We start from the raw sequence: 21,648 nt of genomic DNA on the forward strand, positions 1-21,648 counted from the left end.
CCAGAGTGCAACGGGGGACGAAGAAATGGGGAAGAACGCTTCAGAGCCGAACTGGCTCGAGCGCGCAATCCCTAATAGCGAGAATGCGCGCTCGTCCACGCAGTAGTTTGGGAACACTGAAGTATCCTTACTAATACCTCTTATTACCACTCACTTGTAGCCCGTTGTGTTTTGTACTCAGTCAATAAGTGGAGCATATTTTAGGATGTTAAAATGTTTTACATTAGTTAAACTGCCACGTTTGCTATTTTTATCAATTAGCACCTAGTTTCGACTGTATTCAGTAAAATCGATTATATTACACAGAGTCCACGCGTGGCACAGGAAAAAAAGTTTTGGTTTTTTTTGAAAGGCACCCATAGTTGCTTTGTGATTTAATCTATTTAATATTTTTATTTTGTTTTCTCAATTGTATATAGTTACTGAAACTATAAAAATAAATTTGAGTATTCAGAAGAAGGGAATGGTTTTGGGGTTACCTATTCATGTTTTCAATCTTAATTTGTAAAACTAAACTTATGAAATAGATGTACCGTAAAATAAAATGTTTCTGTCCCTCCAGGTGTTGTCTTCAAAAATACTAACAAGTGATAATTATTTGACTTCAAGGTACAAACCTCTGGATACGTCCTATGATTTCTTTGAATGATACCTTTTGGACAGAGGATTTAGATAGTTCCACATATCAACAATAATATGGTAAATGGTAAATGGACTGGTTCTTATACAGCGCTTTTCTATATCTGAGCCCTCAAAGCGCTTTATGGTTCTGCCTCATCATTAATCTGAAAACACAATTTTCTCTCTTCCATTAATGCCGTTACAATTAATTTTATACTAGTGTTTCATCTCTCAACCAGCATCTAATTCTTTCAAACCTTTCCAAATAAATAGTCCCACTGGATCAAACCAAATTTGATCCAGTACAAATTAACCACAACAATTTTACAGATATTCTATTCTTTGTTGTTTTAAATTTCCAGGAGAGACCTTTGTCAGACCTTTGTCATTGATAGTGAGATTTGCTGGCTGAGGCAGCTGAAAAACTGACCACAAGCTATGACATTTTACAAAGTGAGACCTCTGTGGGAGGTGGATATGAAACAGTATACTTACATACCTTGCTCATACATACTGATCACTCTAGACCAGAAATGAATTTGAGATATGGTTGGAGTAATTCATATCTTTGCATTTATCACTCTTTACAAAGCGTGATAAATGCAGAGGAGGAGAGCATAATCTTTATTCTTTTCATGGCATTCTGAAGGAAGCATTGTGCTGCAAGCCATCATGAAAAAAGCTCGTAATTCTTCAAAGCCAGTCATAACAGACAAAGTGCTGTGCCAGTAATCGCCTTTTATTTAAAACATTCATGTATCAATGTACAAAAACTAAGACATAACTGTTGAAATGGCTCTTTGGGTTGTTCTTCCTTTGTTTTGTATGTTCATCAAATGTGATTGTTTTTGTGTCAAATTTGGACTTTTTTTATATATCTATTTATTTATTTTAGTGTGTTGTGCGGTGCCGTTAATTGTACAGCTTGCTTAACCTCTTCACATCTACCAGGTCACCAGTGACCGATTTAGGTCTAAGATTACATCCTGCTGTGAGTATTTTGCGACCCTCTTATGGTCCTCCGTCCATCCTGCTTAGCTCCTTCCAGCTGTCTCAGGATCTCCTTAGGGTTGCAGTGGAGGGCTACAGAATGTGTGACCACTACTTCAAATGATGGGTCTGCCTTCATCACCTCAGGGTTGCTGCTTCACCATCTTCAGTTAGATACAGTCACATTCCCCACCATGTTCTCTACCAGTGAAAATTTCCTTTACTGGACAGCACCCAGACCTTGTCCACAGTGACATTGCCACCCCCACTACCCAATGCAGTTGAATGAGAACATGGATAGGACTAGTGGTAGTAACTTTTCCAAAAAGTACTTTATTGAAGTACAGTTTCAGTGTGCTTTTTCTATATATTTTTTCTGTATCTTACTCTACTTCTGCATCACTATATTCTTGATTCAAATGCTATACTTTGTGCTCCATACCATTATTTCTTTTAGTTAGTAATTTTTTATTTTGCTTGGTTATGAAGAATAATGCACAGATTAATTGAATCTTAAACAAATAAATAAATAAAACAACAAAACTTTCCTGCAGCAGACTGGAAGCCAGTCCAGAGTGAACAACGTCAGCTGGGATAGATTTGGGAAGTTAAAGTTGCATAAAATGTCATGTACAGGACATTTGTCTTCTACAGAACATAAAATAGATATTTGGGGCAAGCACAGAAGCAGCCAATATCAGGTCAACTGACAATCTGTGTGGATATTCATTCTTCACGCTCTGTATTTATTTTTATTCTAATGTGCAGATAAGTGTCAGGAATGAAAATCATGCATATTTTGAGCATTTAGAGGTTGAATCCTCGAATCTCTGCAACACAGGTATTGATAGCAACATTAGCACAGCTACTAGACATAATAGCTACTTTTATGGAGAAATACAGCAGGTTACAAAGTACCAGATTTCTGTAAAAATCAGTCCTTACATAATCCACAATAACAAACACTTGTTGCATTTTTATGTCATTGACAAAAAAAGAAATGTAGAACCTACATGGGGTTATTTGACCAAATCTGCAAAAGTATGGGGGATCAAACAAGAGACAGCAACACAGTGGTGACAACAAAGGCATGAGCTTGTGAACAGTATAGGCTGGTGGGATGCAAATGAAGTGACTATGGCTATATGCACTGCAGGATCCTAAGGTTGAGATGTCTCTGCAGGTAAGATCTGGGTACATAGCACTATATGAGAGAGGTTTGACTACCGTATAGATTTGACAGTATTTAATATAATCACCTACCCCCACTTAACATGATCAGTGCACTTCACATTTCAGCTGAATCATTCAAACAAAGAATTTGATTTTAGTAATGAATACGTTTTTCTAATAGAACACAAAAGAATAACCAATTACCTCTATAAAAGGTTTACAGTGTTTTTATTTGTGATCTTTCTCATTTTACAGGGAGAGCGGAACATGTAAAGCCTTGACTGTGATTTTCTTACACTGTAAAAATACAATGTTTGCTTTTCCAAATTCACCAGTCAGCTGTCATTATATTTCTACATCATAGCAGAAATGCACAAAGAACAGTTTCCACATCTAACTTGTTAAGATCTAAAAATACTTTCCACCAATCCCCCCCGTGGAATATTCGTGACATCACCACACTAGGATTAGGAAAAGTATTGCAGTAAATAACTGGATCAAGGAATGATTTTACTGTAGATGTGGATCGAACTAGCATGTGCGGGGTGGTGTGTTTGACTGCCGCCTGCTACATGTGGCACATGAACTGCTCTTATCCAGAGTAGACTCCTTAAGAGCATCTCGACTTTTATCGTGAAAGGCTCAGACAGACAAGAAGTGGGAGGAGGGCGAAGCGTCGGGATCGCGCTTCACTCCTATGGTTCTATCCGGTTGGCTGCTGCGAGCGCGTGAGCGCGCCCGGGCGGCTCCGTAAAGAAGAGAAAGAAAAAAAATAAAAGCGCTGATCTCGGCGTGACAGCTCAGAGCTGTCCACGTCAACACACCGAGCGAGCGGAGCGACGGCAGCAGCAGCAGCAATGGATTCCACGTCTCCGGTGAGCCTCTCCGCCGTTTCACCAACTAGAACGGGAACCAGTGTGCTTTCATTTCCAGGTGGATGGGATATTAATGTGCTCGGCGGTTTATATATTTTGGTTAGCAGTGTGCGGGACATTTGTTGCACTATAGCAGTTAAGGTGTTCGGCAAGAAAGGGGGTGGTAGACAGGCGGGAGGGAGGCTGGGAGGGGGGCTTGGGTGCAGATTGTCCATAAAGCAGAAACAGCTTTTATTTTTAAGTTAATGCTAGTGGACTCGGACTGGAGCTGACTGTGGACACGCAGGCCTGGTAACTGTTTGTCACGAAGCTAAAGTCACACTTTTTCTTTCTATGTGTATGTCATATGTACAAATATTATTGCTGATGGTGCTGGCAGCGCGACAACTTCTTACGTTGTGAAGTAAATTCCATTACCGTGGAGCGGCTGACCCACAGCTGTTACACACTTATCCACACAGAGTCCAGCGTGGAGCGCAACAGGATGGCGCTACACGGTAATCAAGCAAAGCTTCGGTTCCTGCACGGATCACGCGTGTAAAGCGGACACTGTAGTGTTTAATGGAACAAGCGGTATGGTTAAAGCCGGTCTGCGTATTTAAATGCCTGCGTGTGTTGAGCATATGTGGACTGACGTGTAGACCAGAGCAGGTGCCACGTCCACTGTTCTCTCTCTCGCTCGCTCGCTCCTCTTTTGCCCTGCGCACCATTTATTCACTCCCTCTCGCCCTCTCTCTCTCTCTCTCTGCGTGTGTGAGTGTAAGTTTCTCTTTCTCTCTCATCCGTGCTTCTCCAGAATACCTCTATCTGTCCTAATTCTTTCTTCTTGGTTTACTCTTTCTCGGCTCTTAAAAGTATGATCTTAGCCTGCTTATCATCGTTTTCCTTATAAAGGACCGTAAATTGCATCATTTTGCATACAAAACTAGTGATACTCCTACACAATGTTTTGCTTTGTTATATATTGTTGAACAATATGCAGCAAAGGCAAAAAGTAGCTTTCTTATGTAATTTTACAAAAGTATTTTAAAGAAACTTTGCATTTTACTGCATGTTACTGTAGAACTTTGGCATTTTTTACATACAAAATCCTTTATTGTCCCAACAGCCCCAACTCGAATATCTATAACAGGAGAAATCTACTTGATAACGAATGAATATCATATAATATAAGGGCTGTTACTTTCAATATACTTATCTATTTACACTTTTCTAGTCAGTAGTTTCTGTGTAAGTAGTCTGTGAGTGTTGAGTATTTTTACATTGTGGCTTTGCTACTCAAGTAATCACCATGTGTACTACAACAAAGTAACTTAATCTAAGTGAAAGATTCACATTTTCCATTCCTTTCTTTCAGCTCTAAATTGGCTGGAACAGCCACAGCACCAAATTGCTGCTTACATGTTTATAAGAGGAATACATTCATATATAGGACAGAAAGCAGGGATAATGTGTTTATTGATATCAGTGTACTATTTTTAGTTGTGTTACAACCATTTTCCACTGGCTAAATGTTCAGAGATCGTGGTTTATATTGATATTGATGTTTAAAGTAAGAATCTTCTACAATTAACTGGCTGATTTACAACTAAAAGTGAGCAATGGAAAAGTAATAGCAAAAGTCAAATATAAAAACATGTATCTCGTGTATAAGGTAGGTCATGTAAAAATGCAACTCTTTAAAATACTACAGATGCCACTGGTTACTGCCCAAATGTTACTGGTATAGATGTTGGCCTACTGCATCCCCATCCATGCACTGATGGATATTTATCCAAATACTTTTGGATAAATGTAACTGTAACTACAATTCTAAATTGACATCCTAAATAAAGTAATATAAGTACATTATTCTGATAATACTCAGAACTGCATCGTCAGCGTATGATTCTTACAATGCCAGCTGTATAATTTGATTTACGTCTAGCTAATGTAAATTATCTGAGTAATTCTTTTACTTTTCTCTTACTTCTTCTCACCATCTTGCTCTTTCACTTCCGTTGAGATTTTGATTATGCGTCTTTCTCAGACTCATTCTTTCTTTTTCCTGCCTCCCTGGTTTCATCTCTGCCCCTTGTATGTGTCTTGCTCCTTTCTCATGCATTTGCATCTTAATAATAGGGTTACACCCCCTATTTACTATTGCATGTCTGTGAAATTAAAGTTACATTTACATGATCTGTTTTTAATCTGGCCTTTTCTGGTTCTTTTCTTTTGGATCACTGTTATTAAGTGGAGTCATTTAAAACAACTGATCCTTCAGAAAAAAAACCCCACTATAAGTTGCACATTTAAAACACTGGGGGACATGGTTAACTCTCAATATCTACACAGGGGATTAAAAATATTAATTAAAAAAAAGGTCAAGTGAAATATTCAGCCAACAAATTCATTTCACATAGATGCTAAACCAGCTAAGTCTGTACTTGGTTAGCTAGCCCAATTTACTGGCCCAGACATGGTGAGAGCTGCTGTTGCTTCTCCATCTCCATCATCATTAGAGCTTTGCTTGTCAATGTACTAAAGGAGTTATTAATAACTCATGTTATCTTCTCAACATGTTGGCCAAGGTGGTTAGCAAGAGGAGACTAATCTATTACAATGATAAATCACTAAACCCTGTTTATTTGTTCATGCTAACTGTGCTTCCACACAAAGCGCAAGTTTTGCAGCTCAAAACTGATCTCAGAGATTTGAGACTGACATTGTAGTCCAAAAGGTGTAGATGAGCCACAAAATATTTTCAAAAGTTTAACATTATAACAGTGTACCAGAACAATTAAATTAAGAGGACAATAAAAGTATCAGCCACAGGGGTAAAATTTATAATCAGTATTGAACATCCGACAACCCTTCAGCAAAAAAGAAACATAATAGATCACCAAACTACGGAGCCCCTCTGATGACATGGTCCAAAAAATAAATAAATTGTGGCCACAAAATACTATTTCGTGGGCACAAAATGGGTATAACGTGCGCACGAAATGCTAATTTGTGGGCACAAAACACTTGACCGATAACCGTGATCCTTCCCAGGCCCTTGCAGTTGGTTGGCAATAAAATCTATCCCGGCGTCCAGGTCGTACTTACGTCTGTAAAGCAACTGGGCTCTCAATAATAATAATTGCTATATAACTTTTGCACTGTCCACTTCCTGCTGTGACAAAACAAATTTCCCACGTGTGGGACTAATAAAGGTTATCTTATCTTAATATCCTGTTTAAATGTCTCTCCGTAATAATGGTTCCTTGCAATGCCAGGATTTTCAAAATGCATTTGTAGCTCATTCCCAGCCTAAAATAAAACTCAATCATACTGTCTCTGTCCATGGTGTATAGGTTTAGCCTACTCTTATGCTTATGTCTCTACACAGCTGTCCAGGAATTGTATCAATATGATGTGCGCACGTTATCTATTTTGTTGCCACAAACGCATAATTCGTTGCCACGTTATACTCAATTCGTGCCCACAAATTAGCATTTCGTGCGTGCGTTATACCTATTTCGTGCCCTCGAAATAGTATTTTGTGGCCACAAATAAGTATTTCGTGGGCACGTTATACTATTTCAAGGGCACGAAGTAGTATTTTGTGGCCACAATTTATTTATATTTTGGACCATGTCATCAGAGGGGCTCCGTACCAAACAGCAAAGAGGTCATTGATAAAGTACAGTTCATTTTTTTTTATTAAAATCAATGTTTGACTTTAAAATGAGCCACATTTAGCATTTCCTTTATTACAGCATCAGCTAAAAATATCCTTTATTTTGCAAATTGTGTTCCTACCATGCAATCGCATGGCAAGATGCTGTAAATGGACCAAACTTCAGTCAGGAGAACTGAGATAACCCATCCACAATACGAGGTTAGTCATTAATTTACTGTTGCATGGGCTGGGCTGTAGTTACATCATAAGGTTTTAAAAACTGAGCTTTAAAATGTATAGTGGTAATAAAAACAGAGGCTGACAGTGATCACTGCCTTTTTTTAGGGGCTTGTTCAGATTAAATAGAACAAGATACAAAACATTAAAACATGTTAAAAACACAACAGCCTTAATAAACGCAGAGTAGTTTGGACCCAGAAGCAGGGTTGATACGTCATCACTTAAAGACCGGATACTTAGGGAGACAGTATTTTTCAAAGTAACATCCACATGAATGGCAGAACCCAATAGAACATTGAACAAAGCATCACACTGCCTTTGCCAGCTTGTCTTCTTCCCATAGTGCATCTTGGTTCCAGGTGTTCTTCAGGTAAGTGACATACATGCCATCCACTTGATGTGAAAAAAATTCAAAGATTTGGCAGACCAAGCTACCTTCATCCATCGCTCAAAGGTCCAATTCTGATATTCACATTCCAATTGTTGCCACATTCCACGGTGAATAGGGGTCAGCATGGCATCCTGAGTGTTCTGCGGCCATGATGCTCCAACTGTGTATTCTGAAACCTTTCTATCGGAATCTGCATTACATTTTTCAGCAGTTTAAGCTACAACAGCTTGTCTCTTGAATCCGACCACACAGACCAGCCTTCATTCCCCATATGCATCAATGAGCCTTGGCCACCCATGACGTTGGTTCACCACTGTTCCTTCCTTGGACCACTTTTGATTAGGGATGGGTATTGATAAGATTTTCACGATTCCGATTCCATTTTCGATTCTGTTTAACGATTCGATTCTTTATCAATTCTCTTATTGATTCTTTTTAAAAAAAGGAGAACACTAAAGTCAATTAGCTTAGAACTTTGTTTTATATCTTCCCTTTGAACAAGATAGAAATTTAGGAGTAGCATGGCCTTACAAACCCAACAGTGAGATCTTAAGAGATCCAGCCTATGGCTCTTCAATGGGGTGTCACAGGGTCCCCGGGGAAAAAAAACTGTAAAATAATAAAATAAATATTCTTCTGTAGGAATAACAAAGTATAACATAAATTATTCTGTAGCAATTACACAAGAATATCCAGTAATGTCCCTGCCTACAATTAAATACATTCACTTACCGAAAATCGGGGCATCTGCTGTGGCAAATGGGTGCAAGCCTTTTACCACAAACTTAGTCACTGCTCAAACTTAGTCACATTCGTCTATCCTGGCCTGAAAGGAGACGCTACCGGTAGACTGCAGCGAGAACTGCCAGCATCTGAGCCAGCCAGACTCTGTCTCATCATGGTCACTAAATGCACAGTAATAGCAGGTTTTGTAATAAGGCGGATCGCGCTAACATAATACGCACTGTTAGTTGATTATTTACCTGCCGCATTAACGGGAGAAGACGTGCAAACGTTACCGCTGCTGCTGGGTTGAGATTCACGAGTCCGGAGCGGAATTAAAATCACGACATTCATTTAAGGTCATCGCGTGTTTTGTGAGCAAATGCTTTTGCATATTCGCAGTGTTTCCTCCCTCAAATGAAATATCTACTTTGCAAGTATTGCAAGTTGCCCTGTTGTCATCCGTTCTCATAAAGTATAACCAAACTTTTGAGCGTTTAAGCCGCTTAGGCGCCGTTTCCTGCCAGGTAAATGACGCTCCGCAACGTGGTGACGTCATTCGGGGCGACTGGAATCGATAAGGGAATCGTTTGCAAAAATGGCAAACAATTCCAAGGAATTGAAACAGTGGGAACCGGTTCTCAACAAGAACCGGTTTTCGATACCCATCCCTACTTTTGATACATATTGAAAACTATACACTGGGAACATCCAAGAAAGAGCTGCAGTATTGGAGATGCTCTGACAGTCATCTAGCCACCACAATTTGGCCCTTGCCAGACTCTCTGGTGGAACAGAGGCCATGATGAAGAGTTAATCAGTGTTATTCATATCACCAGTCAGTGATCATAATGTTATGCAATGTGGATATGAAAGACAGGGTCAGAGGCAGATTGCACCAGAAGTTTCAGTATTCAAATCTCTTTCCAAAATATGATTCTTCAGCTTGATATCTGTTAATGAGTTTAAGTTTGCTGTTTATCTAAACATAGACTGCACAATACTTAATAATGGCTGACATATTGCACCTGGACCCTTCAGCACTTAATAAAACTTACTAACTAGGTGACTGCTGAATGTACTCGTGCTTGTAGCCATTAGCAAACTAGCTAAGAACAGAGACATAAGCATATAGGATCTGTTCTCATGCCTGAAACTCATATTTGTTTAATTGGACAGTGGTACATTTGTCTCCTAGTAACTAATTCATAATTCAGTGGCATCTTTACCGGCTAAAACATGTTCTGAAGACCCAATGAAAACTATTTGATGTAACATTTTTTAATATAATATGTATTGGGCTATAGGTTGACATAACCTACACTCCATGATCAAAGATATTCTTTTTATACTTTAGAGTTTCTGGTTTCCTGGAAAAATATTGAGAACTCCTTCTGCACTTGGTAGCAAATAATAGTCTTTATTTTTATGGCCTTGCCTTGTGACTTGAGCTAGCTGCTAGCTTTCCTTCAGTCAGTTGTCAGCATACACCTCACGTGCACTTTGCTAATCAGAATGTTGTTAAGAGTAGGTATTTCTGCTGCATCTTCACCTGCTTCCAGGGTGTATGGAGAAAGGAAAAGAAAGGAGTAAAAAATAGTATTAAGAATGACCTCGTTACATGACAAATTAAAGTAAAAGACTTGCAGTACTTGTCATTGGTTATGTAGTGTTTACCTACAAATGCTATATGCTATAACTACAGTATGTTGGAGTATGTCCGTGTATGTTTACTCATCACTTAAAGTTCAGTCAGCATCAACATAACAAGAAACACGTTTGATCAAATGAAGGATAGACTGAGCCATCTACAGCTTTAGGACTCTGGTTATGTGAGCCTGGAATACTGGACTTTGGATGAGCTAAGTGTCTGGTCTAAGTTCTGTGATACACTCTGACTGTGAATCTGTGCTAGTCAGTGCATAACAGAACTTTGTCCCGGGTCTGAAAAATCATCGCAGGGATGGACAGATAGCTGTCTAGATGTGGATGCAGGAGAATGGAAAATGTATTAAGTAGAAATATGTGATAATTCCCAGAACTGGAAAACTGTAAAACAAACCAGGATAAACAACAAAGATTAAAACACTGAATAAACTGCAGCATAAATTGTAGAAACTGGTTGGACTGGGCAGCTTCAGTGTGTGTAAGTAGATGAGAGAGTATTTAAAAGAGGCTGCTGCTGCAATGCTCTTTTAAGTGTTATCCAGGTATGAGAGGAACAGATGTGACTGAAGCTATGCTATTATGTTCAAGATGTTTCCCCAAGATGACTCAGCGAAGCTAAAATATTTTCAATGTTCTTTCTGTTTATCGCTGCAGGAACCGTCCCTCTACACAGTTAAAGCAGTTTTTATTCTCGACAATGATGGAAACAGACTTTTGTCAAAGGTGAGTTCAATTGGACCTCAGAACGTTAGCAGTCGGAGCAGTATGCATCACGTGATAGAGCAGCTGTGGCATGCCGGACCTGTCGGTGGTCTGGATAGCATGTGGAGCTTCGCTAGCAACCTGGCATTTCATCTCCGACAAAGTTATCCCCGAGAGAAGTAAAGCAAGTGTGTAAGTCCATCTCTGAATGTTTGTAAAGCATTCCCACGTTAAGCTTAACAAGCGACTGCCTCTCGCTCTCCGGCTGCTACTTCAATCGTGAAACTGCTTAAATGATCAGCTGATCGGCTTTTCTGTCGCGAGTCCGTCTCTCTTGTTTGTTTTTGGCCCACTTTGCACCAGAAAGAGGAAACCAGCGGCTGAACAACAGCAGAACGTTTAAGCTTGATAAGCTGTTGTTAGAATTTATTTAATATTTCTTTCTACACCAGGATCTTTTTCTACGTAGCTGACGCTGGTAACTGTGCAGGGGCGGATCTAGCAAAGTTTAGCCAGGGGGGCCGATAGGGCATTAACAGGGAAAAGGGGGCACAAAGACATACTTTTCTTTCTTATTCTCATTTAAAATGTCGAGCTTTTAATAAATAATTATCTGACACCCAAAGTTTTAATTTGATGTAAAATGAATAGAAGTCAATTACTGTATATAGTGACTATTAAGTCTAATATATACCCTAGTAAGCTATAGTACTTTTTCCTTTGGGAAGGTACCATCTGTGCAGTCTGCAATTTTGTTGAAGAAAGATGTTGAATCTATTTAATATTTCTTGAAAAATAATTGATTTCTATGCATTTTTTTTTTCACACTGCATCAAATTAAGGTTGATTACGTCGATTAAGCATCATGAGGTGGAGCGTGAGGGGTGGTTCCTTATTTTTTATTTATTTATGTTTGTTGTTGCTGGGAGTTGGAACCCTATTAGTTAGGTTGCTTAATATTTACGCTAAGTACTCTTTAAAATACCAGAATAGGGAGGATGGTGTAGGTCTAAGTTTATTAGATTGATCAGTATTGGTTTAAGGGTCAATGGTCTACACAAGGGAAAAAATGGAAGCGCTTTAATATAAACTTTGTTTTGTATGACAAAAATATGAAAGGGAGTACTTTCATGAATAAGTCACAATATGGGACATAAGTTTTATATGACTTAAACATGAAATTTACATTGCACAATAAACAATAACCATTTACTACTGAGGGTAATTTAAATTTACTTCAAAGCCCTGTATCTGAATTTTTTGTACTTTTTTCTTGTAGAAAATGTAAACAGTATTTTGAGGAACACATTAATATATTTGTTAAGATGTGCCTTGATCAGCCTTATTGTTGTCTTATACATCTGCAATGTTTATTTCAGAACTGTTCCAAATAATTATTGCTGTACAATATTAGAAAGAGACCTCTGATGATTAAGAGCAGCACTTAGTGAGAGTAGGGTAGAAGAACGTCCTTTCTTCAAAGCACCTCAATCAGGACCAGGATCAGTGAGAGACAGTCACCTGCTGTGTGTGTGTGTGTGTGTGTGTGTGTGTGTGTGGGGGGGGGGGGTGAATGAAAAGCGAAGACAGAAAATAGGACAAGCAATGTCTGTAGAGTAAATATGAAACCAGTCAGTTAGCTTACCAACTAACTTGGAAATTTCCAAACAAAACAAAATCTGAGTTTTCAGTGACTGATTCACAAATAACGACTGCCCTGATTATCACCAGCTGAGTCGTCTACCTACAGTCAGAAATAATAAGTGGCTATGGCCGAAGTAGATAAACCTGAGAAAAGATTTCTCAGCTTCAACTTGATTAAAGTAACTAACAGTGAGTGCAAAGGATGCCGCTGATATGTTTGTGTGGGTTAGGGGTGCATTTGATTGAGTTGATTTCATTGTTTGTAACAGTAAATACTAAGTGGTAAAGTTTAACTATCAAGTTTAGAATTTATTAGCAATGCACTATGTAAGTAAACTGAGTCACTCATAAAAGTTCCTGTTTTAGTACTATGACCCAGAGCTTTACCCCTCCATGAAGGAGCAGAAAACCTTTGAAAGGAATGTTTTTAACAAGACACACAAAGCAGACAGTAAGTTCCACTCTCTTCTGTTTTATGTAGATCTGTTCTGGTGTGTGATGCATGCGCCCCCACCCCCACCCGTCGCTCCCTCCCTTTGTATTGTGCTGAATGTTCACAGACGTCTCCAGTGTCCAGACTGTTACACACTCTCTTGTCACTTGTAACCTAAATCACTTTTTACATTGACCTGGTTTCCACCCGCCAAACCATGCTAGACCATTATTTGTGGCAGAACGCTGTAGTTGGTATTACCCTTGTAAAACTTTTGGGTTTTCATTCATTTGGATGAAAAACCTGACCTACCCATAAGCTTTTTTGTAGGATTCCAAGTTTCACCCAACTGATACCTGAGTCTCTACCCCTGGCCTCTTTAACACGTTGCCATTATCTCTCCTTTTGTCCTAATCTTCATTCCTTATTTTCTCCACTTCTGCTTTGTCTTTCTTCTCCCCTTTTATGTTTTATCTATCAGTTCCACTCCTTCCCAACATTCATTTGTATCATTTGTTTCTCCGACTCATCTCCTTCCTCTCTTTATATCAAGTTTCTGTCTAATTGCTTTTCTGTCACTCGTCTCTGCCTTCTTTCCCTCTCACCCCTTTGCTTGCCTGTCACTATATATTTGGCAGTTGTGTCACTGAATAAACTTTATTTTACACTTCTATATAGAAGCAAATTAATAAAGTCATGCTTATGCTAACCCTGTCACGTCTCATTCTCTATCTAGATGAAATAGCTTTTCTGGAAGGCATGACCATCGTGTACAAGAGCAGTATAGATCTTTTCTTCTACGTTGTGGGAAGTGCTCAGGAAAATGAGGTGAATTAAATTTTGTCTGCCAATAAAGTACATCTGCAGTAATAAAATTAAAATTCATTGTGAATATGTTACGTCAAGTTTATCTGCATATGTTTTAAAAGGAGCTCAGTCATTTTTGTTCAAATGTTTACTCACATAAGCGTGCTTTTATTTTTTTATTAATTTTTTTAAATTTTATTCTGCTTTGTATTCTGAAGGCAGAATGGCATGTGTTCCATGTCACCAGACGGTTTCTTGTTTCTTCTCAGCTCTTAAACAACAAATTCATCCAATATTATTTTTCACACAAATCACATAAGTTACAGTAGTAACCTCTTAACAAGAGTTAGGCTCATATCAATATTTTTTTATGGAATTCTCAGCTGTAGGCACACAAGACAGTTTAAAGGTAATTACTTGTTGTTTCTAAATTCAGTTGCCTGCTCTGGTGTCACAGAAAGGTTGCATTTCTTATGCAGCATTCTCAGAGTCAGATTAATGTTTCACTGACATTAAGACAAACAGGCAAAGAAAGCAAAAAACAAAAAACCTTGAATAGGTCAGCATGTCCACTGGACACTGAGCCAAAGTAAGAATGAACATTTTAGGAATATAAGAAACAAAGACAGTGTTGGGGTTTTCTTTGCTCTGTTAGAACGTTGTTGGGGGTTATTTGAACTTTAATAATTCAGTGTTAGAAGTAAAATACTCCTTAAAGTTAATCAAATGAAGTCAATTGTCCAAATTTCTAGAAGACTATAAAATATTATATTATATTATACATATTATAATATTACATATATATTAATATTATATTATATATTATATTATATATTATATTATATTAATATTATATTATATTAATATTACTATATAATATAAAATAAGACTATAAAATATATTGTATTTTGTCTACAATATATTGTAGACAAAATACAATATATTTTATTGTATTATGTATTATAGAAATACATAAATATAATATTTATGTGTTTCTATAAATACTCTTTGGTGCAATGCAAAAAAAAAAAGTAAAGACGGAAAAAAACCTGGAAAAAGTTGTGTGTTTATACACTACAATTGAAAACTTGGCGATACCTTCACATAATAATGATTTCTATTGTAAAATGCTAAAGATTATTTTCAAGGAAAAATAAGATACTCCATGAAATCTACTTAATTAGTCTAGTAATTGCTCTTCAAATTGAGGTGCTTCAGGGCAGTAACATTTACCATAAAGGTTCAGTTAGCTACAGTCTCTTTCATTTGTACAGCCTGTGGGATTTATGGATTTTTTTAAGCTATTTTCAGGGATTGTTCTATATGTTGCAGTTGTGTGGAGATTATTTTGGGTTACAGCTTGGTTGGAAAGTTTTAAACCTATAATGATTAATAAAAGAACACTTCTCATGAGCAGCATATTCACCGATATCACAGGTGTCGAAATCCAGGGCTCGAGGGCCGGTATCCTGCAGGTTAAATGGCTAAATGACCTCCTCAACATGTCTTGAAGTTCTCCAGAAGCCTGATAATGAACTAATCATTTGATTCAGGTGTGTTGACCCAGATTGAGATCTAAAACCTGCAGGACACCGGCCCTCGAGGCCTGGAGTTCGACACCTCTGACCTATATACTTTGCTAAGCTGGTATATGTTGAATGTGCAGTATTTAGCTTATTTAGGCCATGAAATCTAATTGATTCTGCTTTAACATCAATTTGCATTGATTTATATCTTTGTATCTCATATACTGACTTTTCTTTTTCTTGGTAGCTCATGCTGATGTCAGTACTTAACTGCCTGTTTGACTCCACCAGTCACATCCTCAGGTACCGTCTTCAAAAAAAAGTTTTTTGTTTTCAAGAAAAAACAAAAACTGCATAAGTGAGTGGTTTCATTGATATTTTGTAATGATGTTTAGAACAATACAGAGGTAATCAGAGCCCAAATAGAGAAATTCACAATCTTCTTTTTCAGACTTTTCTTCATGCAAATGAATTAGAGCTTTTGTCCTCCATGTAGCCTCAGTAGCATCAAAGTGTTATAATAAATAATGTGAAATATAAATAATTATATTTAATAAATAAATTAAACTAAATGACAAATAGTACTCCTTTTTCATTTTAACCTGTTAAAGCTCATATCAGAGTCCCTCACTGTTTATTGCAACATTAGTCAAACAATGATGGGTATGGTTACTATGGGAACCAATGCAATAGTAATGCAGTGTGTGAGTAACTGAGACTAAGGAGAGATTGAGCTATTGTGAGGGCAAAAAATAAAAATAAAGCAATAATGGGTTTTTAAAAAGCCAGAAATGTGAATACTTTAAGTTACTTAAGTTAGAGGAATAAAAACTTTAACTTAAAATGATGATGATCATATGAGATCCTAAGTAACGTGTCTAATGACGCGTGTAATTTTTTTATTTATCCTGCAGGAAAAATGTGGAGCAGAGGTGTTTATTGGAAAACATGGAAGGAGTGTTTCTTGTTGTGGATGAAATCATTGATGGGGGGTGAGAGAAAGAAAAGTTTATCCAACTAGAATAGTCAATATGAGTTCCTTTTGATCATTTTGCCTGATATTTATAGGCAAAATGATGATAGGTATTTCTATTATTAAAATAAAAAAATGTTTAGTATGTAAAATGCCATGATCCCATAAGCAATCCCAGTCCTGCTTATACAGAACTCTACCCTTATTGGTTGTTTTTCCTGTTGCCAGGGTGATTCTGGAGAGTGATCCACAGCAGGTCCTACAGAAAGTCAACTACAGGGTAAGATTTCTGTCAGTTATTCCCCAAAACCTATTGTATCAGTATAACCATTGGAAATTCAAACAGAAAACAAGTGTGTTAGATTGTAGAAATACAAATCAATGCAGGTGTTTGGTCTGATTAGAACGGCTACATCAAGATTTGCTGTAGCTCCCTTTAGCTTTTTTGACTTGCTTCTTGCCTTCTCTTCCCTGTTTTACTTTTCTTCCTGTCCTTCTCCCTCTCTCTCTTCTTCTGATTGGTGTCAGCTAATGTCAGAGCCAGCCTATGGCTTCGTCCTCTTTGATTACATCACCGGTAACCTAGAGGCACAAACAGACAGGAGCCAGCTGCTGTAGACAGACAGACAGACCGAGGGTGAGAGAGGAAGAAGGCCAATGTGAAAGATAGTGACGTGGAGAGAGAGAAAGAGTGAGTGAGTGAGAGAGTAAGAATGAATGGATGAGAAGGAGTAAGACTCAGTGAAGGGAGGAAGGAGGAATGGGCAAAACAGAAAAGGTAAATGCATGGTGGGAGAGCATGTGGACTAACATGTTATTTTTCTATACTTGATAACTATGACCTGCTGGTGGCGCTAGAGTAACACTGAAGACGTCATCCAAGTGAAAAGAGTTATTCTCTGGGAACTGTGTCAATCAGATAATTAAAGTGAATGATTGCATACCAGACGGTGCTTGCCCTGAAGCTACACCACAAGCATGGCTACAAGCTCCACTATGAATTGTGACTGGTTGAACTGTTAACTAGCACTGTTTGAATGTCACTGGGTTATAGTGTGCTATTCTTTGTTCCACAGATCTAATGCACTGTGTGTGTGTGTGTGTGTGTGTGTGTGTGTGTGTGTGTGTGTGTGTGTGTGTGTGTGTGTGTGTGTGTGTGTGGGTGTGTTAAGTATTTGACTTTTTGACTTTTTTTCATGTCATTTTGATTACAGGCGGATGAGAACCCATTAACTGAACAAAGCGTGGCTCAGGTAATACACAAGCAAACAGACTCTGTGAATATCATTGCCAAAGCTATACACACAAACATGAAGGCATCACATGCATACACAAATGCAGTTCAATTCAGTTCAGTTTTATTTATATAGCACCAATTTGCAACAACAGTCTTTTCAAGGCAGTTTTAATTGTAAAGTCAATCCTTCAGTGGGTCGGAGCTGTTTTAGAGGCACTGGAAGGACATAAAGGCATTTAATAATGTCACCCCCAAAAAAGCTAATGCTCTATAACTGACACACCACAATGAAGAAAAGGAGGATAACCATTAGTGGCAGAAGAGGAGATTCTCTAGTTGATGTATCAATTGCTTACTGAGCAATTACAATTATGTTTTGAGCTATAACAGACAATGCCTGACCTCACATATTTCCAAAGTTTTAGTCACATGGTAAATGGACTGGTTCTTATATAGTGCTTTTCTACAACTTGCCTCATTCACCCATTCATACAAGCATTTTAATGCTTTTTCTGCTAAAGTGCTTTATATCTGACATTCATTCATGCGCTGATTGATGCATCGGAGAGCAACTTGCGGTTAGTTTTTTGGCCGAGAATATTTGGCATGCACATTTATTATTTATCTTGATTGATGGACAGATGGAGGAGAGCTGAATACTAAACTCAGAGATCATGTCCACTCGTGTGTTTTCCCCATTTACTCAAATTAAAAGAGTTTTTGAAAAGATTATAAGCTATGAACGTTCATACCTTGGTTGACATTCTCATCTCATTTCCATTAGTTTCTAATTATGCTGCCTGTACATGATGATAGAAATTTGACAGCTTGTAGATCTTGACCAATGCAATGCTATTGACTAAACACAACTTGCGGTATATCTTGACTCTAACGTGCATCTAACGTTTTTACGTGATCAACACAATAGACACGCTGCACATTAGGCTGCCTTTAAATGCCATACTGAATCAAGGGCCTTTAAATTTGAGCTTAGTGCGCCACCTGCTGGCCGATTTCTCACTGCTGTAATTTAACCTCTTCTAAGGACTGAAAAACAGTTAAAAGATAAACCAGTAAAGAACATACAAGAACAAGCTGTTGAAACATGTAGATTTTGAAAACATTAACCCACTGTATTTATTTAGTGGCAGTAGAACAAAGATGTGTTTTGTATTACGATTTTGTTGCGCTTTAACATGGTGGCATGACTTCACATGGTTGTGAGCATAAGCTCAGCCTGCCCTCTAGTGTTTAAACAGTCGTACTGTAGCACCATGCTTTACTGTGCAGGAGTTCTCAGTTATGTAAAGCATTAGAACCACTCTACCTTTACTAAACAGACTTGTATTCTACGGTAAGATACTTTTTGACATTATATTGTAATGTAAAGGGTAATACTGGACTGTGCTAAGGTTTCAAAAACTTCTGTAACACATATATGAGAGCAACAGAACGAGCAGTGTTATAACTAAGTTACTATAGTCTAAACCCAATCTTTTCCTAAAACGAACTATTTCTGATGCCTAAACCAAATACATATCAGAAGTTAGAATAAACACATTAAATGATATATGTGCATACTACACAAAGGTTGCATTTTCTGTTTGTTTATAAAGCAGTTGTCATTCATGTTTTGTTATTATATAATTTTCTTTCATTTTTTTTACTTTTGCAGGTTTTGCAGTCAGCCAAGGAGCAGATCAAATGGTCTATACTGAAATGACTGAAAACAAATCTGATTTTCCAAAAAGAATGTTTCCAGTCCCAAAGCTATTTTACAGGGCCAAACTGAAGGGATGGATGTTACTGAAGTGATGGCCAATAGGCTGCCTTAGGTGTGTTTTTTGTGACATTTTTTTTCTATTGTGTGTGACAAGTATTTAATTCATTTGGGAGTAAACATAGCCCATATGTGGAGGTGCCATTTAGCAAGCCAAATGACACTTCTTATTTTATTATCATAAGTAATATGCAGGCAGCTATCCAGTACCTGAATTATCAAAAGAAGTGCAAGAGATTGGTGGAACAACATTGTTCTCAGTCCCACCGAACTGATCGTGGCTTCTGGGTTTCTTTGAAGAGTTATGCTCCCCCCCCCCCCCCCCCCCCTTTCACATTGTGTGTGTGTGTGTGTGTGTGTGTGTGTGTGTGTGTGTGTTTGACTGTGTCAACAATATTACAAAGCCAAATTAATTTCTATTACAACACTACAAGAATACAGAAGGTAATACTAAAAGTTTGTTGTATTGAGTTTCAATTGACTCGTTACACTCATGATTTCCATAATGCTTCTTTGAAGCCCAAAAGCAAATGCAGTTATGTTTTATGACACTAAGAAGGCACTGTGGTACAGATGCAGGAAATCTAATTTAAGGAAAGTCTGCACATGTGAATGAATTTTAGAACCAATGGGAGCTTAAAAAAGATAAAAATAAATAAATAAAAAAGTGCACAGGATCCTGTGGCCAGAGTTACAAAGAATATTGTCTATTCTACTGTTGTGATGATAATTAAAGATTTTAAAAGACATTACATGTTTTGTTAGTGGAGAGAAATATGGCCAAAGAGAAACTAATTATTATTTTTACATATGAATGTTGTTTTCTCTGTCTGCAAGAGAGATAATAAAACTATATTTGTCCTGGTTTCAGATGGTCTGCTTAGCCATTATATATTCTTGTACTTTTATTTTTACTTTCAATTAGTTCATCCCCGTGGATGCCGCATTTATTTGCGTTCAAAAGTGTCTAACATAATGAATATTAATAAGCACTCTAAAGGACTTCGTTTGTGTGGGCGTGGTCTGGAAAATTATTTGCAGAAATCAGGTGACGTCAGTTGGCACGTGGTTAAACTCACCGAGCCAATGGTTCGTTATGGGTTTATTTTCCGATGATATTATTGGCTGGCTGCCGCACACGCCTGCAACTCATCGGAGGGCACAAGAAATCAGACGAAATCCTTAAATTTAAGGTACAAAGAGAAAATTAATGTTTTTATGTTATTACCAGATTATTTATTATTTTGGCTGAAATTGAATTATTATTGATATCCTGAAATAAAACTGAATAATACTTTTGAAATGAAGGTTGTCTTTTCTTGATTTTCACCAGTGTTTAATCGTAATATTTGATCGTAGACCTATTTGATGTATTACTTCATAGGTAATTATATTTAATGGTTTAAAGAGTAACAATGCATTTAAATAAGTCATGAAAAATATATTTCCATGCATTGTATTGTTATTTTTTGATTATTTATTAATTTAGTCGAAGAAAGAGGTAAATCATTTATAACAGCATCAGTAAGATTCAGCGTGATAGCAGCTACTCTTATTTAATTGATCCTTGGTGAAGGTGCAGCCTGAAAATAGGTGGAATAAAAGTGCATGCAATCAAAAAAAATATTAGTATGGATGAAATATTAGTAGGAATTCGACCGAAAAATGTTTTCACCATATTGAGTATCTTGGTCTGGCTGACATAGAGCGACAGAGAGCCATTGACTTTCACACCTACAGCCCATCTAGAATCGCCAAGTTACCTAATACATCTGACAAGTCTGAATACTAGTTAAGAATGATTATTAATATCCATTGTACCACATGTGTAGAAACGAACATGGGGTCATAGAGATGAATTTTGGAATAGAACAGAAAAGCCCTTTATGGTTATTGTACATGTACAACAAAATTATGGGTGCTCCAGGCCAACTGTGCTTGAGTAAAAAATATGAATACTAAAGACATAAAGAATAAATAGGAAACAGAAAAATATATATACAGTCAAGAGGAATATATACAAAACAAGAGAAAGACAAAAAAAATGATAGAATGACAGCTTCTGACTCAGTTTTATTAATAATTAATTGTCCTCTCTTTATTGTCAAAATTGATGCGTTTAGCATGACATTGCTCTTCTATGGTTTGTTTCTGAAATATGGCAAAAGTGGGCATTAAAGGTCTGACTGAAATAGTGTCAGTCAAACAGATGTACATTA

General features: G+C 37.5%; 1 protein-coding gene across 2 annotated transcripts; it reads left to right on the forward strand.

Moving 5' to 3' along the window:
* Window positions 1-3,531: 3,531 nt before the first annotated feature.
* Window positions 3,532-19,753, forward strand: copz2 (COPI coat complex subunit zeta 2). Of its 2 annotated transcripts, XR_003272282.1 has the most exons (10): window positions 3,532-3,659; window positions 10,982-11,050; window positions 13,040-13,124; window positions 13,843-13,934; window positions 15,687-15,742; window positions 16,354-16,431; window positions 16,641-16,692; window positions 16,941-17,049; window positions 17,627-17,665; window positions 19,325-19,352. XR_003272282.1 is itself a non-coding variant. In XM_026165939.1 (9 exons), the coding sequence occupies exons 1-9, from the start codon at window positions 3,642-3,644 to the stop codon at window positions 19,370-19,372; spliced, it is 537 nt and encodes a 178-aa protein (XP_026021724.1). In that variant the 5' UTR covers window positions 3,539-3,641; the 3' UTR covers window positions 19,373-19,753. The 2 variants fall into 2 exon arrangements, 1 of the variants encoding a protein (XP_026021724.1); XM_026165939.1 differs by lacking the exon at window positions 16,941-17,049 and having other exon boundaries at window positions 3,539-3,659; window positions 19,325-19,753.
* The last annotated feature ends 1,895 nt before the right edge of the window (window positions 19,754-21,648 follow it).

The sequence above is a fragment of the Astatotilapia calliptera genome, chromosome 4, assembly GCF_900246225.1.
Source record: "Astatotilapia calliptera chromosome 4, fAstCal1.2, whole genome shotgun sequence".
Lineage (NCBI taxonomy): Eukaryota > Metazoa > Chordata > Actinopteri > Cichliformes > Cichlidae > Astatotilapia > Astatotilapia calliptera.

Excerpts from the sequence above, each read along its gene's own strand:
- copz2 (XM_026165939.1), top strand. Across the intron at positions 15,743-16,353 it reads TCCACCAGTCACATCCTCAG|GAAAAATGTGGAGCAGAGGT; the intron begins GTACCGTCTTCA and ends TTTATCCTGCAG. Across the intron at positions 16,432-16,640 it reads GATGAAATCATTGATGGGGG|GGTGATTCTGGAGAGTGATC; the intron begins GTGAGAGAAAGA and ends TCCTGTTGCCAG.